The 27,085-nt window shown below is 46.1% G+C and overlaps 1 protein-coding gene across 3 annotated transcripts; it reads left to right on the forward strand.

Moving 5' to 3' along the window:
* The first annotated feature begins 297 nt into the window (after nucleotides 1-297).
* On the forward strand, nucleotides 298-25,133 carry FAM76A (family with sequence similarity 76 member A). Of its 3 annotated transcripts, XM_089773420.1 has the most exons (11): nucleotides 298-569; nucleotides 1,175-1,239; nucleotides 2,658-2,712; nucleotides 3,272-3,424; nucleotides 4,459-4,616; nucleotides 7,474-7,560; nucleotides 8,347-8,478; nucleotides 19,449-19,584; nucleotides 20,353-20,454; nucleotide 20,743; nucleotides 21,641-23,085. In XM_089773420.1, exons 1-11 carry the CDS (start codon nucleotides 489-491, stop codon nucleotides 21,799-21,801), a joined length of 1,131 nt encoding a protein of 376 aa, XP_089629546.1. In that variant the 5' UTR covers nucleotides 298-488; the 3' UTR covers nucleotides 21,802-23,085. The 3 variants fall into 3 exon arrangements, with proteins under 3 accessions (XP_089629546.1, XP_075765256.1, XP_075765254.1); XM_075909139.2 differs by lacking the exons at nucleotide 20,743; nucleotides 21,641-23,085 and adding an exon at nucleotides 23,092-25,133 and having other exon boundaries at nucleotides 467-569; XM_075909141.2 differs by lacking the exons at nucleotides 8,347-8,478; nucleotide 20,743; nucleotides 21,641-23,085 and adding an exon at nucleotides 23,092-25,124 and having other exon boundaries at nucleotides 320-569.
* The last annotated feature ends 1,952 nt before the right edge of the window (nucleotides 25,134-27,085 follow it).

Here is a 27,085-nt window from a genome sequence, read left to right on the forward strand (position 1 = left end):
TTCTTCCTCCCCACATCTGTCCTAAGTCCCTCCACCCCGGAAGCCTGCAGCCCCAGCGAGGCCCCTTCCTTCTAACTGATTCCCCCCCCCCGCACTTCCTGGTCGCCACCGCGCGGGGGCTTCTGGGACTCTTCCGCCTCTGCGAGGCTTCCTCCTCTCGCGTGAGCTGCCGCACGCTGGAGGGAGCTCCGGGGACGCGCGAGGGGATGACGTCACCGCGCCGCCCACACCCCGGATGGGAGACCTCCCCGGTGACGTAAACGCTCCCGCTCTACCCAACCCGAAGGACCTCGACGTGCCCGCCCCCTACGACTCGAGTGGCAGACCGGGCCACCAATAAGCGCCGTGAGACGCGACTGGGCCGCGGGCCGCGCCCTCTGAGTGACGTCGATGGGAGCCAATGGCGGTGACGGGTGAATCAGCCCCGCCTCGTGGCTGCCCGACCGCCCGGCCTGGGTTAGGCTGCGCCTGTCAGTGAGGGTATCGGGATGGCGGCGCTTTACGCCTGCACCAAGTGCCACCAGCGCTTCTCCTTCGAGGCGCTGAGCCAGGGGCAGCAGCTGTGCAAGGTCCGGGGGTGGGGGGCGGGGCAGTGGGGGGGATTCTTGGGAAGAATGGGGGAGGGGCTGGGGAGTCCTGGGGAGGGGCTGGGAAGAGTGGGGGAGGGGCTGGGGAGGGGGGGAGTGGGGGAGGGGCTGGGGAGTCCTGAGGAGGGGTTGGGAAGAGTGGGGGAGGGGCTGGGGAGTCCTGGGGAGGGGTTGGGAAGAGTGGGGGAGGGGCTGGGGAATCCTGGGGAGGGGTTGGGAAGAGTGGGGGAGGGGCTGGGGAGTCCTGAGGAGGGGTTGGGAAGAGTGGGGGAGGGGCTGGGAAAGGGCTGGGGAGTCCTAGGAAGGGGCTGCGGGGAGGGAATTGAAGAGTGGGGGATTGTAGGGGTGGGGAGCCCTAGGAGGGGATGGGGGCTCTGGGAAGAATAGGGGAAGGGAGAGATCCCCTAGGAGCAGGGAAGGGAGGAGTGGGGGGTGCACCCTGGGAGGAGTGATTGCAGGATAACGGGCAATGACCATTACCATTCTGCTTTGTCCAAACTGCTCTGTTGTCATGTTGGGGGGGTGGGGATTGTTGAGCCTTTGGGAAACCTGTGTGGTAGAAGCTCTAACTCTACTTTTTGCTGCAGGAGTGTCGAATCGCACATCCCATTGTCAAATGCACATACTGCAGGACTGAATTCCAACAGGAAAGGTAAATTTCTACTGAGCTTGAACACTGAGAAATAAATGGCATCTGCTTCTTTAGTACATACCCACAGTAGTGCCACAAAAGTATATTGATGACCTCAACACAATCCCTTTTTCTATGTGTGAAGGTAGCAGCGATTGGCAGCTCTAGAGACAAAAGTTTTTCAAAGGACAGGTACAGCACAAGCAGTGCCAAAACAAGCTTCTCACACGCTGGCCCACCAACGTAACTGAGCCCTGATCTTTAGGCAACCTAAAGGTGAAAGGCTTCATATCTTGCTACCTAAACCTTTGAGCCATCCTTTCTCTCTGCTGCTGTTTTCTGTTGCAATATGTTCCTGACACTAAACTGCTGTCTCCATCTCTTCTCTTTCCATTTATTTTTGTCTATTACTCCTATGCCATTTGGTTCCATGAATCTCTTGTTATGCCCTTTGCATTGTGCCTTCAAGGATCCAGCCAGGCATGCCAACAGTCTCCACAGGCATTTGATCAAGGTGTGGAAGGACAGTTCTGTGCTCCTGGGAGAGGTGGGGTCTCGGGCAGAAGGGATGGGGTGGGCAGCTCTCAGGACTGACCAAAATGCAGCACTCCCTCCCCAGCCCTTAGCACATGGTGCAGCATTCCGACGGTGATTTTAAGGACCCAGGGCCCCAGCTGCTGCTGCAGAAGCAGAGGCGGCAGCCAGGAGCCCTAAGCCCCATGAAATTGCCAGGCCTTCTGGGACAACTGCCCTCTTTGCTCCCCCATCAGCGGGCCTGCATCCAGCACTCAAACACATACATCATTTTAGTGCTTGTAGTTGTGCCAGTTGATGAGGCTCTAATCATAGTCCAGTCTCTGTCAGGCAGAAACATTCTGTGCTCTTGATTTTTTTCAATGTGGTGTGTACCCTTTTTTCCTGGATGGTGCTCATCAGCTTTATCTTTCTGTGGAACATCTGGGTGCTTCTAGAAGCTATTCCCCTACAGTGTCTTTTGGCATGTGAAAATTATTCTCATTTTCTATGCTGCAGTGTAAATACCTGTCTTGTAATTCTGCATTTGCAGCAGTAAATATGGTTTTCTGCTTGGTTTTAACTGTATTTTCAAGAGTAGGAGAATTTATGAAGAAGTGGGACCAACCAGCTAACTCTTTTGCGGTGACCAGAATCCCAACTGAGTAAATACCCTCAAAAATTAAAGACTGATGTATGAATTAAATTGAAGAGACTGCCTTATGAAAATGCTGTCTGTTAGTTATACTTCACTCTGTCAGATTATTACACCAGGCGAGAATAGCAAATACATTTTAATATAAAAATGAACATAAAAACAAAATCCTGATAGGAGAAACTCAGCTCTTGAGTGAAAAGGGCTTAATCTGTACCCAGGTATTGCTGACACAGTTATGCTTCATTCTTGTTTTTTAATTTTTTAACAGCAAAACCAACACAATATGCAAGAAATGTGCTCAGAATGTGAAGCTCTATGGAACAGTAAGTACTAGGGATTCTCTTGTCCTCCCTCCTTATAATTCTGTTTCCATTGTTTTTTATCCCAAAGCATGTTAGAGTCTGTCTTTGAAGGGGTTACTTCACCTACTACTAAAATGCAGCATCCTTTGGGGTGGAACATAGTTTCTTATGGTGAATGACAATAGAGTACTTCATTATGAGTTTAGGACAGCAAATGAACTATCCCAGATCGAGTTGAAATTACACTAAGGATTTAGGGAAGCCAGGATTTAATCACCTACATTGAAATTTGACCAGGAAACTAGATAATTTTTTTCCCTTTAGAATGAGGTTTAAAATTGAGGTCCTGACTGCTTGTCATTAAAAATCCCTTGGCACCTTATGCAGAAATCAGCATAACGACAGGTGTCCTGGCCATTCGATTGGATCCCTGATTCGTGGCTTATCTAGGTACTTAAACAAATCTTGGATACTATGAAGACCGGAGCATTTGAGTAATAGAAGAAAACCACAAATGCACATATGCCATGTAATTACCAAGCATTGCTAAACTGTACAGTATCTGTCTTTTTTTTTTAAGCCAAAACCATGCCAGTACTGCAACATAATAGCAGCTTTTATTGGCAACAAGTGCCAGCGTTGTACAAACTCCGAGAAGAAGTATGGGCCGCCACACTCCTGTGAACAGTGCAAGCAACAATGTGCATTCGACAGGAAGGATGATAGGAAGAAGGTGAGTTTCTATGTAAAGTGGGGCTGGAAAGGTAAAAGAACTAACCTCAGTTCATCTTCTGTACAGAGTCCTAAGATTTCAGCAACAGTAACATGTCAGCTATAAAAGTCTTTTCTGGGCAGCCCAATAATTTACATTTGCTATGAGAGGTGTTAAAACACTAAGTTCATTTAATTGCTTTATGTTCTCAACACTGTAGGTCCTTGGTTGAGTCGTAATCTGAACTGGATTGAGTATAGGTACACACACAAGTGAGAAGGGACCGCACTCTGAAATGGATTGTAGAGATAAAGGGACTTAACTTTAGGACAACTCACAGTGTGTAAAGCACACGCATAAGTCTTTGGGTCCCAGTTTTGGATGCTGTATACATAGTTCCCACCATCTGGACAAAGCCCCATTAGAGAAATGATTTTCAACCTGTGGTCTGCAGACATGTTGGTGTCCACAAACTTTATCTAAGCTTTAAGGAGTCCACAAAAGATTGTCATTACCATAGCACAGTGATTCCCAACCTGGGTGCTATACACCCCTGGGGCCCACAGACTGTGTTTAAGACTTCTAAAAGAGTCTGCATCTCTATTTGAAATTATTTAGGGATCACAAATGAAAAAAGTTGAAAATCATTGCCATAGAGTATTAGTGTTTAGGTTCCCAAAGCATGCTCCTTAGAGGTCCAGGTGTTTATTAATGCCCAAATCACATAGGATGTGATTTTTGTATTCTAAAATGACCAGGAAAACATGTGATGTAAACAAGCGAAGAAGTGTCAGCTCTGAACTGATAGCAGGCTGGGCCAAGTTTTTATCATTGTGACTGCACTGGCAGTGCTGAATGCAGTCAGCACCCTTTCCAGCCACTTTGGGGACCCCTTGAGTCACTGCTTGTGTGGTGTTTGTGATTGGGTACGTGGGGCCTGTAAATCCTGAGGATGGTTGATCTGAAGTTGCTGTCAGGCAGCTTGTCTATTCTGTGCTTGGAGTGTGGGGAGGAAATAAGGTAAAACTCTCTAACTCTCCTACTTGGCCATTCAGGTGGATGGGAAGCTGCTGTGCTGGCTGTGTACCTTGTCCTACAAACGGGTCCTACAGAAGACCAAAGAGCAGCGTAAACATCTGAGCAGCTCTTCACGGACGAGCCTGCAGGAGAAAGAGCAGTTCAGCAGACTCAGCAGCGGCAGCCACTACAACAGGTACCGTGCACATAAATGCTGTATCTGTGCTCCTTTCTAGCACCTTTTTCCTTTGTGCCAGACTCACGTTTCTGGGATGAGACAGCAGGAGAAATGGGTGTTTCAAACTCAAATCCTTTTCCAACACAGGGTATGTATACACTACAGCGCTAATTCGAACTTACTTAGTTCGAATTAGTTAATTCGAACTAAGCTAATTCGAATTAGCGCAGCTAGACTTAAAAACTAGTTCAAATTAGCGTTTTGCTAATTCGAACTAGCATGTCCACACAGAGTGGACCCTGAACAGAGGTTAAGGATGGCGGGAAGCAGTGCCGGCAGGGCATCAGATGAGGACTTAGAGCGTGGAGCTGCTGTCTCAGGCTAGCCGAGGGCTGTGCTTAAAGGGTCCCGACCCCCACCCCGGACAGACAGTTCTCGGGGTGCCCCGCTTGCAAAGCAGTCCTGGCTTGGAGTGCCCGGAGTACCCACACTTGGCACATCACAGCACTCGGCCATCAGACCAGCTGCACTTGCCGCCGGCTGCCATCTGGGGAGAGGAGGCAATTGGGGGGCTGCAGGAGAGCTTCTACCCCCAGAAGCCCACAGAGCCAGCCCAGTCCTCCCCATCGGGGGTTCATACCCCATTCCTCCCTCACCTCCTTCCACTTACCCTTCCCTAGCCCCCCTTCCTGATGTACAAAATAAAGAAAACGTGTGCTCAAAAATGTAATCTCTCTTTATTGAACAAAACTGGGGGAGACTGGGAAAAGGAGGTGGGAGAGGGAAAGAGAGAGGGTGGGAGAGGGGAGGGCAACTACAATGATCAGGGGTTTGGAACAGGTCCCATATGGAGAGAGGCTAAAGAGACTGGGAGTTTTCAGCTTAGAAAAGAGGAGACTGAGGGGGGATAGGATAGAGGTCTCTAAAAGTATGAGTGGTGTGGAGAGGGTGCATGCAGAAAAGTTCTTCATTAGTTCCCATAATATAAGGACTAGAGGACACCAAAGGAAAGGAATGGGTAGCAGGCTTCAAACTAATAACAGAAAGTTGTTCTTCACAAAGCAAAGAGTCAACCTGTGGAACTCCTTGCTGCAGGAGGCTGTGAAGGCTAGAACTAGAACAGAATTTAAAGGGAACTTAGAGAAAGTCATGGAGGTTGGGTCCATGGAGTGCTATTAGCCAGGGGTAGGAATGGTGTCCCTGGCCAAAGTTTGTGGAAGGCTGGAGAGGGATGGCATGAGACAAATGGCTTGGTCATTGTCTTCGGTCCATCCCCTCCAGGGTCCCTAGTGTTGGCCGCTGTCGGCAGACAGGCTACTGGGCTACATGGACCTTTGGTCTGACCCAGTACGGCCATTGTAAGCTCAGGGTCGGGGGGTCTCACTGGACCATCTTGATTTTCATGCAAACCTGCTCCTGGGTGGCCAGGCTGGCAGCTCTCCTGCCCTAGACGGCCACTTTCCTGTGCCTAGTGCAGAGGTCGTGGACAAGGTCCACGATGTCTGCACTGGACCAGGCGGGTGCCCGCCTCTTGTGGACCAGGGCAGGCTCCCGGGAGCCGCCAGACTGGTCCCGGGAAGAGGGGGAGGGCTGGGGGGCATCGGGTGGCTGGCTCGAGCCGTGCCAGGTGGAGAGTCTGCTGGCTGGGTGCTGGCAGGCTTGCACCTGGCACGGGCACCGTAGCCAGCCCGTGCCCCTTTAAGGAGTCCGGGGCCGGGAGGGGGGCAGTAGAGTTTTCCTGGTGTTGGCCAGAGTGGCCACCAGGGAAAGCTGGGGAGGGCTAGCCTCCCACTAGTTCGAGTTAAGGGGCTACACACCCCTTAATTCGAACTAGTAAGTTCGAACTAGGCTTAGTCCTTGTGGAATGAGGTTTACCTAGTTCGAACTAAGCACTCCGCTAGTTCGAATTAAGTTCGAACTAGCGGAGTGCTAGTGTAGTGCCTATCAAAGTTAATTCGAACTAAAGTCCGTTAGTTCGAATTAACTTTGTAGTGTAAACATACTCATAGATGGGAGAAATTTCTTGGGTTTAATTACTGCGGAACTGTGGTGATCTTTAATATAGTCATACGTATTTTTTCAGTAAAGCCTGAACAATTTTGATATAACCATTATGCAAACCCAGTAATTCTTGCCTAAGTTATAAGAGCATCACAGCACTACTCAGTGAGGCCACTGTAGTGAGATCGTTTTACAGGATCTTTACTGACATGTTATGCTGTTTTCTGAAATAATTAAAGCTAAGTGGCATTTGTCAAATTACTGACAGAAGTGCATTGACTCATGCAATAGCCTTGCTCTTCCAGGGAATTGAAATTGGGATACAGACAAGTAAAATGACTTGTCCCAGACGCCACAGCAGGTTAACTGGCAGAGCTAGGACTCCCGACTTCCACTCTGATCTGACCACTAAACATATTTCCCCAGCATTCAAAAGTGACTGTTTCAGATCAAACACTGCAGATGAAATCACCTGGGAGATTCTTGGTGGTGATCCCCATGTCCGACATCTGGGGGCTTCTGCTGGGATGGTCTCAGCCCTTGAATTCCCATCTTGGGATGAGCTGATTGGGGAAGGTAGCCATTTTTGTGCGTTGTGCAGTGTATTACAGTTTGGTGGTGTTGGGCCAACTTAGATTTATTTTAAAATACAGGGCTTTGAACATAGAATGTTCATGTGCCTAGAGGTTTGATTGTATCAAATAAACTCTAGTTCCTCTTTGATTTGCTTCAACCTCTCCTCTCCCTAAGCTGCTCGTTATTTTGGGTATGATTTAGGAGGATGGTCTATATCTGTGCCTCTTTCTTGATTTCAGTTTCTGTTTCTCAAGTCTTTTAGGTTCTGACACATATCTTCATTGTTTTTCCTTCATAGCCAGAAAACCTTATCCACTTCCTCTATTCAGAATGAAATTCCAAAGAAGAAACCCAAGTTTGAGGCTATCTCAGCCAATGGTGACAGGTGAGCCAGCTGGTTGGGGAAGATGCCAGTGGGTGGTCTCATTTAATTTTGCATGAGAGAGATTTCAGTGCAACTAGCAGGATGTTTATATGGTAGAACGAGGCTCTCAAACGTTGGGACTCAAGGGCTGCCTTAGCAGCTTTCTGGGACCCCAAAGGCCAAACCTGCCTGGAACAAAAACGTACATTTGAAAATCAAAAGATGCCCAATGTTTGTACCTACTAGAAATGGTTGGTTGGTTGAGTTCACCAGCAATTCTGACCAGCAGCCTGGATTGGCTATATGCTCATGCTGCAGTGACAAGGAGCATGGCCACAGGATGCGTGATAGGGCTCTGTTTTGCAGTTCGGGTCCCTGTGGGTTAGAATGTTATCTATTGTGGAATAAAAGCGAGGCTGCAGTCAGAATAAAGGCTAGAATGCAGGGAGACAATCACGAGAGAAATATTGATAGGAATCTAAACACCCCCCTCCACCCGGGTCCTGAGGGAGGGAAAGTGAACTTGATTCTGCCACTGCTGTATGCATGCCACTTTCATTGACAGCAGAGCATGCATGCAGCAGAAGCAAACTAACTGTATCAGGAGAATAGTAATAGAGAGGTGTTAGTCTGATCTTGGTAAAAACTAAAAAAGGGGGCATGTAGCACTTTAAAGACTAACAAGATAGTCTTTAAAGTGCTACATGACTGCTTTTTTTTTTGTTGTATCAGGAGAGAGTGAGATGGATTTTTTTACACTCTTGTACATGCATATTTTCATTCCTCCCTTTCCTCTCTAATTCTCAGCGTTCCTTCCTCTCCCGAGATGCTTTGCCCCCCTACCCAGAGTGCCCCGTCCGTGTTGGTGCAGTGGGCTGCTTCCCAACAGAGTCCCGGTGCCCATCATTATCCTGTTTCTCAAGGCACTGACGTCCTGAAGTGAGATCACCTATTGTTTTCTCCCCTGTTGCCTTCCTGCCCTGGGAATTGTCTCATATATGGAAACTCTCCCTATTGATGACTCTCCTTCCATACTGCATTGAATTGAGAATTCAGAGCACAGCATAGCCCATTAGTGCTGGGGGTCTTTTTAAGTGTGTTGAAGTCACTGGTAAATCGCACACTATCGCTCTCTATTAGTCACCATTTATCACCAGATCACCTCTGTCCCATTGTCTGTGGCTGCTGATGTAAGAAATGCCAAAGCTTGAAACTGAGGTTAAAGAATTCTTTAGGGTGCGTAGTACTAATTGACTGGAGATTGAATGCCACCTCTTCCTGGCTAGAACAGGTACGGCACAAGCAATAGCCATGCAAACTATCCTCTGCTAGTACACCTCAACCTTGACCTCCAGGGTGATCTGTTCAATCTTTGGCTCCTCTGCTGTGGCTGCCAACTGGGTTGTAGAGCAGTGTCGCTTGTGATAGTGTAACTTTTAAAATACCTGAGCACTAGGAGTGGGAGTGAGCGCCTTTAACTCATTTCGCGTAAAGTACCACGCAGCCATTAGCCAGTCACAACGCTTGTTCACACATGACTTGGAAGCTAAAAGGATCCAGGTCTTAATACCAATTCCCAAGTCATCCAATCAGAAAAGTCACAAATGATTAATAAATCAAATTACTTCATTTCAGTTTACTCTGGTACCGTATCTTGTCCTCACTTTAAAGCCCTGGTAGGCTGTGACCCTCAACAAAACCTACTGTGGTCGAGGGAAATCCCATTAATAAGTTGAAGTACTTATAACTACTTTAAGCTCCAACAATGGGCTCTGTACTGTCCAAGACACAAGTTGCAGCCATTTTAAGTACATGTGGCTCAACTTTGGTAGGACAACGGTAACACTTCATGGTTGGTAAAGTTTAATCCTGGGGCTGTAATTCCTTGGAGATGGTTTAAAAAAAAAAAAGTTATTTCTATGATGCAACTGCCCCATCTTTAGCTTAGGTGTGTGGCTCACAGAGAGTGTCACTGCATGGGTGACCCCTTTGTACTAGAGCTGAGGGCAGTTGTGCTTTTATGAAGAATAGGCGCTGGCCTTGGGCTCTGTAGATTGCCAATGCCCGGCTTTCACATGGGCAAAACTTGTGTGTTCTTGGGCTGAGTGAAGTGGTAACAACCCCTTCATAGTCCAGCTTATCTCTACGCTTCACCTTTTGGGGGCTTTTCTTCCTGGTGGGTGCAGGTGGGAACTCCTCTCTTGCATTTAGCTGCGAGCTTTCTCTTTGGGCTTCATAGGTTCTTATTTAGTATCTTTGAGTTGATGATTCTCATGTTCTGTCCCATTTGTACTGGGAATTGTTGAGCGACATTTCAGTTTATTTTAAAATGTCCCATTCTGGAGTTTTTGTGGTTAATTTAGAGGGTGACTTCTCCTGTGCAGGGAGCAGAGAGACAAGACCTGGGAGAGCACAGGCTGAAGTTCGGTATGCTTCACCACCCAGCTCTGTCACTGCAGCTCACCACTGACCTGCCTTACAACTCTAACAACAGAGATCACGCAGTTTGCTGCTCTCCCACTCATAGGTCCCACACAATTCGGATGGTGTGTTCCCCACCTTGGCTAGAGCACCTCAGTCTGGTCTGCTGCACCCAGCCCTTAGTTTCTCTTGAATACAGGCTACCCAATGTGTGTAACCCATGTTCCCCCTCCCCATTGTTCTTTGAGGGTACACAGTCTAGGCTCCCCATGCTAGAACTGTCACCTCTCTTGGCCAGAGACCCATGTCTCTCTCCCTCCTGACTGGGGTTTCACCAGGCTGACAGTTCCCTGTTTTTGCTGTGATTTCCCCAGCAATCCAAACTGTCTCACCAGGTCAGTGTCTGCATTTTACTCAAAGGGGAAGACATGATTGAGAAAACACATTACAAACAATCAAAGAACCTATATGTATTCTCGTAAATTTACCAGAGATTACTGTGACTCCGGGAAAAATTGCTACGTGGGTTTTTGCCAGGGTTCCAAGTTCATAACAGAACTAGCATACCCACGGATAGTTCAGTCTGTTCTTTCCTTGGGCCTTTGATCTTGAGACTCTTGGAAAAGGTGATCAGCAGACCATGGTCCTCACCGGGGCATAGCTCTAAAAGGCGAGGGGCAGAGGGGGTTGCATTGCGGTGGCGCGGAATTTGCATTTATCTCCTGCTAGAGGTTCTCCCTGCAAACTGCTCGACACTGTTTGTCCCGAAAGTCCTTGCCTAGTTCAGTGGTTCTCAACCAGGGCACTGGGGGCTGCAAGTAGGTTTCCGGGGGGTCCGTCAGGCAGGGCTGCCATTAGACTTGCTTGGGCCCAGGGCAGAAAGCTGAAGTTCCACCAACTGGGGCTGAAGCTCAGGGCCCCAAGCCTGACCACCCAGAGCTGAAACCAACCCCTGAGCAACTTGGCTTTTCAGGACCCCCAGTGGCATTGGGTCTTGGCAGTTGCCCTGCCTGCTATCCCCTAACTCTGATTCTGGCTTTTATATGCAGAAAAACACTTTGATGAGGCACAGATAGGCTATGGAAACTTTCTAGCATGTTGTGGGGGCCTCAGAAAGAGAGAGGTTGAGAATTCCTGGTCCAGTCCATTGTTCATACAGTCGTTTGAAGTTCATAACATTCCCAGGGGTCACATCATCTGCCTCCCCAAGAGGGGTTACATGCAGTCCCAGCCCACAATAATACATTTTTGCATTTAATACAATGAACTCCCAAGTTACTTAAACTTAGATTTCCAGAAATCTAAAGTTCCTCACCAAAAGCTCTTAAGTAAAGTGAATTGTCATGGGATAAGAGGGGAAGGTCCTTTCATAGATTTGAGAACTGGTTAAAAGACAGGAAACAAAGGGTAGGAATAGAGGGGCCATTTTCAGAGTGGAGAGAGGTAACTAATAGTGTCCCTCAAGGGTCAGTCCTGGGACCAATCCTATTCAACTTATTTATAAATGATCTAGAGAAAGGGGTAAACAGCGAGGTGGCAAAATTTGCCGATGATACCAAACTGCTCAAAATAGCTAAGACCAAAACAGACTGTGAAGAACTTCAAAAAGATCTCACCAAACCGAGTGATTGGGCAACAAAATGGCAAATGAAATGTACTGTTGATAAATGTAAAGTAATGCACATTAGAAAAAATCATCCCAACTATACGTACAATATGATGGGGGCTAATTTAGCTACAACTACTCAAGAGAGAGGTCTTGGAGTCATTCTCTGAAAACATCCACTCTGTACAGCAGCAGTCAAAAAAGCAAACAGAATGTTAGGAATAATTAAAAAAGGGATAGAAAATAAGACAGAGAATATCTTATTGCATCTATATAAAATGATGATACACCCACATTTTGAATACTGTGTACAGATATGGTTGCCTCCTCTCAAAAAAGATATATTGGCATTGGAAAATGTTCAGAAAAGGGCAACAAAATGATTAGGGGTTTGAAACGGGTCCCATATGAAGAGAGATTAAAAAGACTTGGACTTGTCAGCTTAGAAAAAGGAGACTAAGTGGGCTTATGGTAGAGGTCTATAAAATCATGATGGGGTGTGGAAAAAGTGAGTAAGGAAAAGTTCTTGTTCCCATTATGTAAGAACTAGTGGTCACCAAATGAAATTAATAGGTTTAACACAAACAAAAGGAAATTTTTTTCACGTAGTGCACAGTCAACCTGTGGAACTCCTTGCCAGAGGATATTGTGAAGACTAGGACTTTAGAGCTAGATAAATTCTTGGAGGTTAGGTCCATCAGTGGCTATTAGCCAGGATGGGTAGGAATGGTGTCCTTGGCCTCTGTTTGTCTGGAAATGGATGACAGGAGAGGGATCATGTAATGATTGCCTGTTGTGTTCCTTCCCTCTGGGGTATCTGGCACTGGCCACTATTGGCCAACAGGATACTGGGCTAGATAGACCTTTGGTCTGACCCAGTGTGACCGTTTTTGTGTTCTTATTTCATAGCTGGGAGAAAATGTCTCAATTATCTGTAGTATGATGTGAATGTTGACCTTGATTGTGTCTCTGGAAACATTATTACTAAAGTCAGGTAGTTTTACAAACAACTGAAACATCATCCCTGAGAAAAGGATGGGTCATAAGAAAGGAACAACACCCCCAAGATTTGGTTTTCTCTAAGGTTTGTGGGTATCATTGTTTCACAGTTTGCATATGTCATGGGCATATTGTAGTTAGACTTCTTAAGATGCCCTTTAAAAATGCTTTATTTTTTTGTAATTTAATTTTATTTCTAACTAGAAGACTCACCCGGCATTGTCCGGGACTGGCCTCGGGTAGAGGGAGCCATACAGACCACCTACTGGCTGCTCCCTGGAGGGAGAGGGGGGCCAAGCAGGCTGCCCACCAGCTGCTCCCTGGGAGTGGCCCAGGGCAGAGGGGGCTGTGCCGACTGCCCGTCGTCCTCTGCTCCCCGGGGCTGGGGCGTTTGCTGCCCCTCCTATGGTCATTTGTCAGTATAACTGTTCCCTGTGCTTGCTGCCCCCCTGTGGTCATTCATGAGTCATGAGTATAATTGTTCCTACTATCGCACCCTTCCTTTTCTGTTTGATGCAAACAGTCACATTTTATGCACATCCCATTATCCTGACACAACTAAACCCTGACCTTTCTTTAAAGTTATGATAAGAGGAAGCTGCATACCAAATGTGATGGTCCTAGCTCTGACCATTTAGGAGCAGTTCTTTAACAAACTCACTTTCAGATGGACAGACAAGCGCACAAACTCTCTCAAATATTGAGTAGATTTTTCAGCTAATTTTGTAGCTTCCACTCCTAAATTGAAGTTAGGGTTTGAGATTCACTCAAGACAGGGAAAAGAAACTCTTCTCTTATTGACGTAACTTTAAAAAAGTACCTTCTGGGTTTTTTTTCACCTTGAGGTAATTGGAGAGATACATGTTATTGCAGTTGGACCTCCAAGTACCTGATTATGCCCATGGGTCAGTTAATCAGATGCCTGACCACTATGAAACATAATCACATTTGCACTTGTATAATTATCTCTCTCTCTGTCTCTCTCTCTCTCTCACACACACACACACAGAGTCTGTTTCTCTTTTTCACTTGAGGCCTCCATTCCTACTTGTAACTTGCTTATATTTCTTAATGATGCAATAGGGTGCGTCTTAAATTCTCTGTCCTTTCAACTCTCTGTTGTGGTCAGTAGATGGTTATTTCTTCCAGTCTTGTCTTCTGCTCATGAGCAAGCCAGGGAGTGAAAAATTTCCTGACTGGGTGGCCCTAAGAAGTCTGTGATCTCCTGGCAATGTTTATTATCTTGGAATTCAGCAGGAGGATTCAGGGAACAATCTTGGAAACATTGGTTAGCTTCAATATTGTCTAGTAGCATTACCAACTCTTAACAGCCCAGTAAGTAGTGGAATTGGATGTTTAGGGGTAAATTAGAGCTAAGTAACAGCACAGAACACTGAGAACTAGGACTGGTGGCTGTAAACAAACATTATGAGACCCTAGGAAACTTGGCCACATGACAAAAAGTGGACATCCAGCTAACTAAAATCATTCCGGATGGTGGATGTTTTCAGACCAGAGAGTTTTGGACTAGAGAGGTTCAACATGTACCTGTCTTTAAAAAGGAGAACAAAGAGGACCCAAGGAATTCTAGCTTGGTCAGCCTAGCTTCAGTATCTGAAAAGATACCTCGACAAATTATTAAACAACTAATTTGCAAGCACCTAATTGATAATAGATTGATAAGGAGTAGCCAGCATGGATTTGTCAAGAACAAAACAAACCAAATCTCCTTTGACAGAGTTACTTGCCTAGTATATAGGGGGAATCTTTTGGCACTGTCCCATGTGACATTATCACATACAAACTAGAGAAATGTGGTTTGATGGAATTACTAGAAAGTGGGTGCACAGTTGTTTGAAAGGCTGAACTCAAAGAGTAGTTATTAGTGAGTGGTTTGCTATCAAACTGATAGGACATATTTAGTAGGATCCTGCAAAGGTCAGTCCTGGGTCTGGTACAGGTGATCCCCTGCACTTACGATCTAATTGTTCCCTGGAGAACCGTCGTAAGTCGAGCTGTTGTAAGTCAAACCCTTACTTCCCATAGGCGCAATGTTATAAATGACAATTCCATTCCTGGAAATCCATTTCATACCCTAAAAATACCAAAATTGACTACGGAAATGGAGGAAAACTAAACGAAATAGTTCAAATAATGCACAAAAATAACTAAAAAGTGAAGACAGATGTGGTGGAGACACTGTTCAAGCAGCAGCTGCAGGCTGGCGAGTCTGACTGACTTTGTATGTTTCCTGTTTTGGGATGATTCGTAGAGTCTGCATCATTCACTGTCATAAGTGTGAGCTTCAGACGTAAATTGGAGGGTTTTAGGAGCTATCTCACATGAAAAAAATGGTTGTAAATGCAGGGGGTTGTAAGTCGGGGGTTGCCTGTACTAATCAATATTTTCATTCATGACTTGGATAATAGAGTGGAGATTATCCTTCTAAAATTTGCAGATGATACCAAGCTGGGAGAGGTTGTGAGCACTCTGGAGGAGAGGATGAGAATTCAAAATGACTGACAAGTTTGGAGAATTAGTCTGAAATCAACAAGATAAAATTCCATAAAGGATGAGTGCAAAGTACTACACTGAGGAAGAAAAAATTAAATATGGAATAACTGGGGCAGTGGTAGAACTGCTGAAAAGGATTCACTAGTTATTGCGAATCACAAACTGAAAGAGCCAACACTGTGATGCAGCTGTGAACAATCATTCAGTGGTATACTGAACAGTCATTCAGCGGGAGTGTTGGATGTAAGGCAAGGGGGGTAATTGTCCTACTCTTCTCAGCACTGGGGAGACCTCTGTTGAACACTGTGTCTACTTCTAAGTGCCACACTTTAGGAAAGATGTGGACATGTTGGAGAGGGTCCAGAGAAAAGCAACAAACACAAGGAAAGGGTTAGAAAACTTGGCTATGGAAAGGTTAAAAAACAGTCTTCCAACATATTACATAGGGATGTAATAGTGTAGTCGATTAACTGATTAACCAATAAGCATTTTCCCCCACCCCACCACTCCCCGCCAGAAAATTTTTAGCTCTGCATGTAAAGTTCCAGCTCGTGCTGTGTCCTGTGAGGGGAGCTGGGTTTTAAACTGGCTCCCCTTGCAGACCAGCTCTCAACTGACACCCCACACTGATATGGAGGCAGCAGTGCAGAGTGGCAGGGGGCTCCCCCGGAGTGGGGCCAGAGTGCACTGGTGTTGGTCCCACCCCTTGGGATTATAGACTAGTCAACTAATCAATAAGAATTCATGAGGTTACTCAGCTATTCAGTTAACCAATATTTAATATCCCTACTATAAAAAAGATACTGATTTCCGGGTCCATTGAAGGTAGGACAGAAAGCAATCGGCTCAATCCACTGCAAGGAAGATTTAAGTTAGATCAGGGTGGGCAATAACTTTTGAAGGGGGACCACCCTGGAAGGTGGCTGGCCTTTATATAGCCAGAGTTGAAAGGGCTCGTGACTCCCAGGCAACAGGTTAGCAGCAGGGCTGAGAGCTGTGAGCCCTTTCAACTGCTTCTTTCAACAGCCTCAGGGAAGGCGTGAGCTCTTTAAATAGCAGGAGTTGAAAGGGCTCACGCCTCCCTGGGGGCTCTAAGTAATGCCTTAGGGGACGGGGACGGGGATGGGGGCTGTCACGGGCAGGATGAAAGAGCTAGGCAGGCCAGATTCAGCCTGCTGACAGCTTCTTACCCAGTCTTGGGTTAGCTATTGGGGGGCGGGGGAGGAGAAATTCTCAGAATAGTTAAGCACTAGTGATGTAAAATCCGGTTTAATCAGTTAACTGGTTAAACATTACAGTTAAAGAGGATCCCATGGCAGGAGGGGAGGGGTGCTCCTCCAGCCCAGCCACACCCACCACACTGTGGGCTGCTCTGGCTAGGCTGGGCCGCCTGCGGGCAGGGGCTGCTCTAGCCAGACCAGGTCCACCTCAGCCTGGCTGAGGGTGATGCTTTCCGATTAACTGGTGACATCACTATTAAGTACTGGAATAGGTTTCTAAAGGAGGTTGTGGAATCCCTGATATGGGTGGTGTTTAGGACCAGGCTGGACCTTTTAGGGATGGTTTGTTTCCTTGAGCCTGCCTCAGAACAGGGGGCTGCACTTGATGGTGTCTCAAGGCCCTTTCCAGCTCTGCCTTTCTATAATTCTGGGAGCCCCCTGTAGCCAAGGAATGGAATACAGTAGGCAAGGGCTTACTTGTAAACAGTTCAGTAAAGAAACTTGGCTTGCCCTGCACAGAGAGTCTTAGTTTTTGTTCTCTTCTGCTCCCTCTCTCCCCCCATGCATCTATGTGATGTGTGGTAACCTAAAGCTCTTATCCAGAGAGTGGTGGTCCTAAGAGTTACATTACTGAATTGTCACATATAAAAGTGCCAGAAGATGCTTTGATTTCCTACTGCAGTCTGGTACCTGCTTGTCACATTGCAGAGCAGTAATGCGTTACGACATAATAGGATGCAGGCTCTTGTGTGGGATGGCTGCCTGCAATAGTCGATAGGTTTAAGAACAAAAAGTCTCTTCTACTGCATGTGCAAGAGCCATGGCTACTCTCAGCAATGATGATTGTGCTGCAGCACATTTCAATTAAAACTATGCTCAGTATAGTCAAAGACTGGCCAATCCATGTGTAACTTTGTGGGTTTCACCTCAGAGTTAACCCTAACAAGCTGACTTGCAGGTAAATACCTCTTCTTGTTAAATGCTTTATATAAACAACATGCAAAAACAATGAGGTATCCTGGGGCATCTTAGGCTATGTCTAGACTGCAAGCCTCTTTCGAAAAAGAGCGTCTAGACTGCAAGTGGAACTTTCGAAAAAGCAAGTCACTTTTTCGAAAGAAAGCAGCGAGTGAGTCTGGATGCTCTCTTTCTAAAAAGCCCTGTTGGCATTCAAGAACGCCTTTTTTCGAAAGAGCATTATGAAAAAAGGCATTCTTCCTCGTAAAATGAGGTTTACCGCCGTCGAAAGAAAAGCCGCGTTCTTTCGATTTAATTTCGAAAGAACGTGGCTGCAGTCTAGACGCAGGTGAAGTTTTTTCGAAAAAAGGCTACTTTTTTCCAAAAAAACCCTGAGTCTAGACACAGCCTTAGAGACTACCTAGTTTATTAGGGCATAAGCTTTTGTGGGTAAAATGCACTTTATCAGATTTGTCCAATTCATCTGATGAAGTTGGTTTTACCCGTGAAAGTTTAAGCACTAATATATCTTAGTCTGTAAGGTGCAACAGGATTCCTTGTTGTTTTTGCAGACATGTATCAATGTGGCTACCCTTCTGAGACACATAACACCATGTTCTATAACAACAAAACTCTCTAATGCAGATACACCCCCACAGTCCTGCAGTATTAAGCTTCCCTTTCCTTCCTGGCCAGGACTTCTTTCCCATCCTTGCAAGACTGCCTTATAACTTTTATCACTTACGCTAACTCCAGTCATTGAATTTCTTCCCTTGGACTCCCAGCAGTGACCTTTTCCCTCCCCCCACATAAGGGAGGAAAATTCTTTCTCCATCAAATCCCTGAGACCCTGTCCCATGGTTCAAACTATGTCCAGTTAGATTCTGTCTTTTCAAAGTACTGCAGCAACTCCCTTGGAAAGCAGGCAGCAGATATTCTTATTCCCATTTTATGAATGGGGAAACCGCTGCACAGGTGACGTGACTTGTCCCAGGCCACAGAGAGTGAGTCGGTAGCAGTTATGGTTATCTTTACAATCTGATCCTTTGCTTTCAGTGTGCTAGGCCACACTGCATTTGCCTTAGACTCTACCACTAGCAGGGCTGAATTCACAGTCCAGACACAGGGTCCAGGCTGCATTGTTTGTTTATTAATTTTCAAATAATGTATGTGGCAATAGCATGTAGTATTGGAAACTGTTTCTTAGCACAGAGGGGTATTGTAACGGCTGACTAAACAGTGGTAGCTAGGAGCATACTTCAGGCAGGTGCCTGCTCTTTATTTTGTGTTTGTACAATGCCTAGAACAAGGAGGGGCGGTTGATCCAGGACCGGGGCTCGTAGGCATTATTGCAATATGCTCAATAATAAACTTCGCTGCACAGAACGTTGGTACTTCCCAGGAAACGTCCTGCTTTACCGCAAAGGGCAGTGTGTCTCACCCAAACAAGCCATCAGCCAGGCAGCTAGATTCATAGTGTCTAACGTGTGAGTGGTATCTCAAAAGGACTGTATATCTTTCCTTCTCTCCTCCTTTCATCCTGAGTAGCCTTTTTCTCCTTTGATGTGGTAATGAAGCTTTTTCCCAAATTATTGTGCCATGGCTGGAATCAAAATATGAAAAGACCAATGTTCCTCTTCCTGTTCCCTTCTCCCCCCCATAACTTTGGCTGTCACTTGGGTGTCCTCTTTCTATTGTTTGTTTGCCTTCGAGATTGAATTGGTTTCTTTTCCTGTTCCGTTGTTTACCAGCTCCCTGATTTGCATTTAGTGAAAGGTTTTCTCCCCACTTCTATTGACTCCCTCTGACCTAAAGAGGGTTCGTAGGTGATTGCATAAAGTTTCACCAACTCATTGCTTTTTCCCACTTCTTTGTTTGAAAATAGATTGTGGCTACCGTTATTTGCATGGAAACTGGCTAATGGGTGAAAACGTCCCTAACAGTCCCCAATTGTCTCTTACTGTATATTTTAAACTTGTCACCGATACAAATCAGAATTACATATCTCTGAATTCCCGTGGTGTCTGGTTACTAGGTCGTAGAGATCTCATGTCGCCTTTGAATAGAAGAAGTTATTCAGCTGCAGCTTTCTGCTAAAACTCCTTGTTCCTGATGTCATCTGTGGAAGGGCTTCCGTGCGCCGGTGAGCAAAAGGAGATGTGATGAGGTCCTTTCCCTTCTCTCTCTTCCAGCTTTTCTCCAGACCTTGCCCTGGACTCCCCCGGCACCGACCACTTCGTTATTATCGCCCAGCTGAAGGAAGAAGTGGCCACTCTGAAAAAGATGCTGCACCAGAAGGATCAGATGATCTTGGAGAAAGAGAAGAAGGTACAGCTCTGGGCCCTTCCTCACACAAACTGCAGAGGGGATTATGAACCGCTTACTAAAAGGCCATTCCTTGCATGCTCGCACAGTGTCTGTCTTGTTAGCTTTGTGGGTTACAATCGGGTGGGTGATATCTGCAAGCTGGGTTCGAGGGACCGGCACTGTGGCAGGAAGGAAGGTGGCTTTCTGGCTGTTTGGAGGTGGAGGGGCCAGGATTGCAGAGAGGATCAAATTCTTACCATCTACTGCCACGAAATAAACATTGCCCCTTTTTCCTTTGCCTTGTACTCCCGGTATGTCCAGTCATCTTTGCTGCCAGTTCCTGATCATTGCTGCAGGCCATGAAATGACAGTAGGCAGGTAGGTCGCATATGGAGTTGCGTCCAAGAAAGCCCAGAGCAGCAATGTGTGCACAGGAGGAGCTGGCAGTCCTCAGACAAGGCTCCACCCCAACTTGTGGCACCCTCTGCTGTGGCATTCCTGGGCCCCAGGCAGCTCTGCTGATATACCTCTGCCCTGGCTGCTTTCACAGCATGGGGTGAGAATATTCCATTTACTGTCCAGCTGCAAATCCTTGGGCCTGCAGCTGGACAGTAAATGTTCTGAGCCCCTTGTGGCCTGCAGGATCTGGGTTACCCCAGATGGTGCCATTTCTGGACCAAGCTGGCTTCCACAGAGACACTTTCTAGGCCAGGATATCCATTGGGGGCAAAGGATTCTGGGGGTGTCCCTTTTCTCCTCAGTCCCCTAAGCTGCTTGCTTCTCAATTAGATCACGGAGCTAAAGGCCGATCTGCAGTACCAAGAATCCCAGATGAGGGCCAAAATGAACCAAATGGAGAAGACGCATAAGGAAGTGATGGAGCAGTTACAGGTGACGTCATTTCTGTTCTAATTTGCCACACTGTGGTCTTTGCAGGAGTGACTGAAAACTAGAGTGGAACACTTCCCAGGCTTCTGCCTCCACAGCTCTGCTAATGCCTCTCAATCCTGACCTGAAGTACTGCCTGTAGAATAGGACGCGGCCCCCACTGACATGCACCTGAAACTTTATAACCCCCTTGCTAGTTTCTCTCTAGGCTCGGTTTCATTGTATTGTCTGGTACAGGTGTACCCCAGTAAACTGGATGGGAACCATGAAACACATTTTACTTTTTACCAGTGTCAAGTTGCTCCACCAAGCTCTTGATTTATTAGTTCAGTAGCCAAAAAGATCAAAGGGTAACAAAAAAAGGATAGAGTTGGTTTTGTTTTGTTTTTCGTTTTGTTTTGTTTGGGTTCTTTTGGTTGGACTAAATAGGACTTCTGTTATCATTGTAAAGAAGTCTATAAGCTTATAGGAAATGTCTATTTTTTGGTCAGGCCATGAAAACAGAGACTGTTGGCAGGGGTGAATTCTGGTTTGCAGAAGAGAGAAGGTCAACAGGCAATTGGTTAAAAGAAAGAATTCATATATAGGGTTCAAAGTTCATCTTCTTAATTACTCTGGCTGGAGTTTACAATCACCCAAAGCTCTAGCAACGAGGAAAAAAACAAAGGTGCAGATAAGACAGAGCAGAAAATGTTCTTTCCCCATCACCACACACCCAAGTTAATTATTAGGGTAGGACTGTTTTTTGTGGATTACACTTGCTGTCAGAAATCTATCAGTGCTTGTGAGTTCCTCTCCATTATGCAACTTCTTAAGTTGTCTGAGACTGTCCCAGACTCTGAGTACAGTTCTGTGGTATATGGTGTTGTCATGTTAGGGATCGGAGTTGAGACTCCTTCTTTTAGAACTGAAAAATTAGAGGACGCTGGATGGCTTGTGGGGCTGGTAGCAGAAGTCAGAGCCCTCTTATGTTGATCTCTTATGTTGCCTACTTGAATCTTCCCATGTGTCCCAAAATTGTTCCCTTGTGCAGGGTGTTAGGTGGCCTGTGTAGAATGAGTTGACATTCTTATTCCAGTTCCTAGTAGGCCAAATGTTCATGCTACATGTTGTTGCCCCTGACTGGTTGTTGGCAGACTCAGCCGAGAGGCCAAGAGGAACTGAGGTCCCTTTTGTTTTTTGATTCCAGCCCTCCACATTAGGTCAGAAGTACATCTGTCTGGCACCATGTGGGGAAGCTGGCACTGCTGCAGCCTGTGCAGTACCTGCTCTGTGGCTGGAGAGAGGACTTCAGTCTCCAAAGCTGTCAGTCCAACACCTTTCAATAGCATCAAACTTGCCCGATTTTAAAATAAAAGAAGAATCAAATAACTGAACTGGCTGGCTCTGGCACACCAGTCATTCCTGGGAGGAGCATTGTGTGGTTTTTTAATACTGAGCTCTAAATGAGTCAGTCCAGAACCTGGTGGTCTTGTAATACTTCAGGTAGCATTGGCAGAGGCAAGTTCAGATTGTGGCAGTGTATTGCAGGTACCTTGAAGTGTTCATAAGAATCATTCTGTTTTAAAAAAAAATCCTCTTTAATGTCCTGGTTTTTGGAGGCAGGGAGTGGGAGGGACATGTTCAGGTTTGAGTGGGTGCCTCTGTTCTTAAAACCTGCAGGAGGTAGAAGCAATTCCTTTCTGCTCTAGTGCTGCCTATGTGAAGTGTTGATTCTCTTTTTGTGATCCCAGCTGGAGACTTGGCTGCCTCACACCAGCTCTCCACCATAGCACCTCGCATGCCCACTCAAGGCAGTTTGGAAACTGAGCCAGAGCAACCATGTCTGACTTTGCATATTAGCTTGTGCTATACCAACAACATAATCAGAAGGCCAGAGGGTGTGGAGAGAGGTGGTTCCGAGGGGTTGTGATAAGACACAGAGCCTTTCACTTCTAGTTGCCTTGTTTGAATCCAGTCTCAGAGAGAAGTGACTGAAAGTTGAGTGATTGATGAGCTATCATCTGTCTCCTCACCTGTTCACTGAGGCCTGGCTTTGTATCTCAGAACTTGCCGTTGCAACGGTGTTTCTTGGTAACATTGGCAAAGCGTGTCAGAGGCCAGTGGTCCTGATCTAGCCACTCGCCCCTAGAGCTGGTCCGTGGAAGAGGATTGGGGGTTCAATGTGGAGGGAGCTTTCACTGCCCCTACTCACCCTGCACCTTGTTCTGTGAACTTTGGTCTCCGAAATGTTAACTCGGCACTTGTCAAACCAAAAAACGAAAGGAGATGGGGGAAGCAAAGGGACGCTTCCCAGGCGACTCCCCGTGGAATTGAAAGGCCCCCTCCTTATTTTGTCTAATGAAAAACCACTTACTCAGTTGTGCCTCACGATTGAAGCTGATTGTCAGCAGCAGTTGGGAAGAAATTCCTCCCTCCTCCCATTTAGATTGGTCAGGCACACGAGCTTTTGCTTGCCTCTCTAGCTTCGGGTGCTGCCAGCTGATGGCACTGGAATACCGGACTTGCTGGAGTGATCGAATACAACAACTTTTCCATTGCTTTTGGTCTGCATCCAGGAAGCCAGCCGTGCCTGCCCAGGCAGTTCTTGAATAACAATGATCCATGCCATTAAAATACCCATTTTCACTATGTTTCCAGGCCAAGAACAGAGAACTCCTGAAGCAAGCAGCTGCCCTATCCAAGGGCAAAAAGCCTGAGAAGTCAGGAGCAATAACCTCCCCTTAAAACAAAAACAAATTGGGAGCTTCCCCAGCATTAACCAAGGAGGCATGTCTGTTCGGCTGGAATCCAAAACTTCAGTTTTGTTATTATCTGATTGCTATCGACTCGATGGAAACGCCTGGTGTGTGTTGCCTTTCGACAGCATGTTTGAGTGTGTCTGGTTTCAATATCTGTTGAAAACTGTTTTCTAGAATAGTGATCCACGGGGACCTGTGCCCCCACGCATCTTGCTGGCTGCCATGCCGGGCCAATGGTCTCCAGAAGATACCTGTTTGGAAAACAGGTATTACCACTGCCACTTCATACATTAGAAACAAGGACTCCTCTTTATTGGACACCCCTCTCTGCAGTGGAAAATCTACTGGTCTCAGGCACAATCCATGGTTGGCTGTTTTTCAGGCTTGCCAACAGTTTTGGGGGCATGATGAGAGCTTTATTTTTGTTCCTTCTTTCAATGGAAGCCTTTGAATAGCCTTTCCTTGTGGGAGGGACAAGAGCAGAAGGGGGCATGCTGATCTGCCTGGCATGGTTAAGCTATCTTTCCAAAATCCAGGCTATATATTTATCTTGGGTTTTTAAATTAGAGGGTTGACCAACCTAACTGCCTGTTTTGATAGCTTTGGGTTTGAGGGTTTTGCAGAATAATTGCATATACCATCTGGTGGCCCCGTGGAGCTCTGGTCACCAGTAAACATTGGCTTTTCAGTTTATGCTAATAGTGGCTTGGGTCTAAACTAACTTCTCTGGCACTGCTTTCTGCAGTAAAGGCAGACTGAGAGCTGGAGGCTATATTAGACACTCCCTCAACCTTCCCTCAGTCCCAAATCAAGTTCCCCCTCTTCCTCTCCACCCTACCTCACATTTTATATACCTCCCCTCCTGGCTTAGATGTAGGATGAGGCAAGCTACAAGAAGTGAGTTCTGTCAGGTCAGTAGACACACAAGGTAGGAAGTGTTTCTTGGGTGCTGGGCAGAGAAGCCCCCAACCCCTATTCCCAACAAAAGCCAGCAGGGTCAAAGGCTAAGAAGGTTCTTTGCTTTTCTGAAACAGTCTGACTTCAGAGACAGAGAAACCATAAACAGTTCCAGCAAGGGCAGCTGGAATGTGTGCTCCCAACCCACCCTCATTAGAGGAGAGCTGAGCAGAGCAGCTTCTGAGCCCAGCCCTCAGGGCATTTCTGAAAGGGTGATAAAAAGAACTCTGCTATCTGGAGGAAATGTGCGGATGGGCTCTCCCCGCAGCTTCCAAGCCCAGTTACTCCATGGAATTTCAGTGGCCAGCCCTGTGCACACAAGGTGAAGAGAGAGCGCAAGGGTTGGAGAGGAGTAAAGGAAAGAAACCACCCTATTGCGGGCAGGCACCAAAAGGAAAGAGGTGAAGGCCGACTCTTTGAGACGCCAACGGCTCTAGCTGAGTTTTTATAAATCTTTTTTAGTAGAGAGTGGCGACTTTTTTTTTATTAAAATGAATTTATTCAATGGCACTTCTTGGACATTAGCTTTGAGCGTGGATGAGCACACTTGAAGTGTCAGATACTGTTGCGTGTTTTTGTTTTTAAAAAGATTTTAGGATGCAAAGAAATCATTGCACTTGGCCAGAGTGTGACAGCTGGAAAAAAAACACACCTAATTTTATACTTCACATATTTTTAGAGAGTCTGAAACGCATTAATAGGGTTTTTTAAATGGGGGCTTTCCTTCTTAGTTTCCCTCAGGACACAGAAGTAACAGTAGAGGGAGAAGGACCTTGTATATACAATGTTGTTGTTGTTTTTTTAATTGTGACACATTGATCATGCAACTGAGTAGTTGATGGTTTGTAGTAATAACGTTTCTTTGTATGTTTGTAATAATGGAGATTTTAAAGGGATGCTTTGATTTGTACAAAACTCTGACAAACGTTAAAAGTGTTTTAAAAAAATCCTCTTGATTTGTGTGATATTTTCTGTTTGCCGTTTTTGGGGCCAAGTGTGTAAGAGGCATCTTAGTTCTCAACTGGAACCAATTTGTCTGCTTATCCTGGCTGTGCATTTGAAGCACAGTGGTCTAGCAATGCTAATTTTGGGTGTGTTGTGCACGAAGAATTGAAAAGCATTTTCTTTCATTCAGCTTTCTTGTACTTTTTGGTTCTGTCTCTTTTAATTTCCCATAGTCAAGATTGTAGCAAGAATCATTGTTACCCAGTTATGTCCACACACCCAAACATTTATCCTAGAGGTGCCAGAGAAGAAGAATCTCATTCATTTGACTTCTCTAACCAGAATTCCTTCATGAACCAAAACTAAGCAGAGAACAATGCTGACTTGACAAGTTACGAGTAAGGGATAGATTTTTCAAGGTACAAGGGCAGATGCTTAACAGCCATTTGTACCTCTCCCCTAGAGATTATTTGTTAGTAGCGCTGGTTGAAAAAAAGGGTTTTTGGGCAAGAGAAATTGCAATTTGAAAAAATTTAGTCTGACAACTGAACATTTTCAATTTGGACATGCTGTCATAGAGCCTCATACGAGATGTGTGAGTGTCTCGTGTGTGTATTCTCCTCTATTGATTGGACTTTCATGATGGACCCTGCTGAGCCTTTAGGCCTTGTCTACATTACTGCGGGCAGTCATCCTAACTTATGCAACTTCAGATACATCTATTAGTCTCTGAAGTGCCACGGGACTCCTCATTTTTGCATGTATTAGGGCTTTCATGAGTAAAACCCACCTCATCAGATGGACTGGACTGGACAGGACAAATAATGTAATCTACTCGCCCGTGGAAGAGCCGGCGCAGAGCGATCTGGCAAGTGGGGTTTCGCACGGTTCTGCGCTCTGCACATGCGCAGATCTCTCTGCGCCGGCTCTTCCGGGTTGTAATCTACTCGCCACAGGTGAGTAGATTACACTAATTGTCGAGCCGTGTGTGTGTGTGTGTGTGTGTGTGTGTATATATATATTAAAAATACAAAAGAAAGAGGGAACTTGTGTAAATGAGGCTAATCAAGTCAGGGTGGAAGTGACTCATTCACAGCAGTTGATGTGGAAATGTAGATATCCGAAGAGGGGAAATTTGCCTTTGTAATGTGTTAACCAATTAAGATCCTTATTTAATCCTAAATTGATCGTATTAGCTGAAATGGAATTATTTACAAATGTATCTCCCTTTGTAATCCAGTTTTGAAATTCTTTTGTAGAAGGATGGTTACTTTTAAATCAAGTACTGAATGTCCCTTGCAGGTGTGTTCCCATTCCTGATGTCTGATGTGTCCATTTTATCCTTTGGTGTAGAGACTGTCCAGTTTGGCCAATGTACATGGCAGATTGGCATAGCGCTTGCCATGGGCATTGCTGGCACTTGATCACATAGATCGCATCAGTGCGTGTGGATGAGCCTCTGATGGTCCTGTGATGGTGTCACTTGTATAGATCTGAGGTCAGAGTTGGCAACAAGGTTTGTTGCAGGAAAAGGTTCCTGGGCAAGTGTTCCTGTGGTGTGGTGTGTGGCTGCTGGTATTTGCTTCCAGTTGGGGGGCTGTCTGTAGGCGAGGATTCGCCTGTCCCCCAAGGCCTGAGAGAGCGAGGGATCGTTTCTCAGGATAGGTTATAGATTGTCAGTGATGTGCTGGAGGGGTTGTAGCTGGGGGCTGCAGGTGATAACCAGTGGTGTTCTGTTGTTTACCTTTTTGGGCCGGTCCTGAAGTAGGTGACTCGTCTGGCTCTGTCAGTCTGTTTCTGCTGTTCCCCAGGTGGGTATTTAAGTCTTAAGGATGCCTGACAAAGATCTTGTAGGTGTTTGTCTCTGTCTGAATGATTGGAGCAGATACAACTGTATCTCAGGGCTTGGCTGTAGACAGTGGATCATGTGACGTGTCCTGGATGGAAGCTAGAGCAGGGGTGGGCAATAATTTTTTGGTGGGGGCCACTTT

The sequence above is a fragment of the Pelodiscus sinensis genome, chromosome 26, assembly GCF_052426305.1.
Source record: "Pelodiscus sinensis isolate ZL-2025 chromosome 26, ASM5242630v1, whole genome shotgun sequence".
NCBI lineage: Eukaryota > Metazoa > Chordata > Testudines > Trionychidae > Pelodiscus > Pelodiscus sinensis.

Bases quoted from the DNA above. Each gene is read 5' to 3' on its own strand.
- FAM76A (XM_089773420.1), top strand. From the start codon at position 489: ATGGCGGCGCTTTACGCCTGCACCAAGTGCCACCAGCGCTTCTCCTTC. The intron at 4,617-7,473 runs GTACCGTGCACA...TTTCCTTCATAG, and splicing joins AGCGGCAGCCACTACAACAG to CCAGAAAACCTTATCCACTT. The intron at 7,561-8,346 runs GTGAGCCAGCTG...TCTAATTCTCAG, and splicing joins ATCTCAGCCAATGGTGACAG to CGTTCCTTCCTCTCCCGAGA.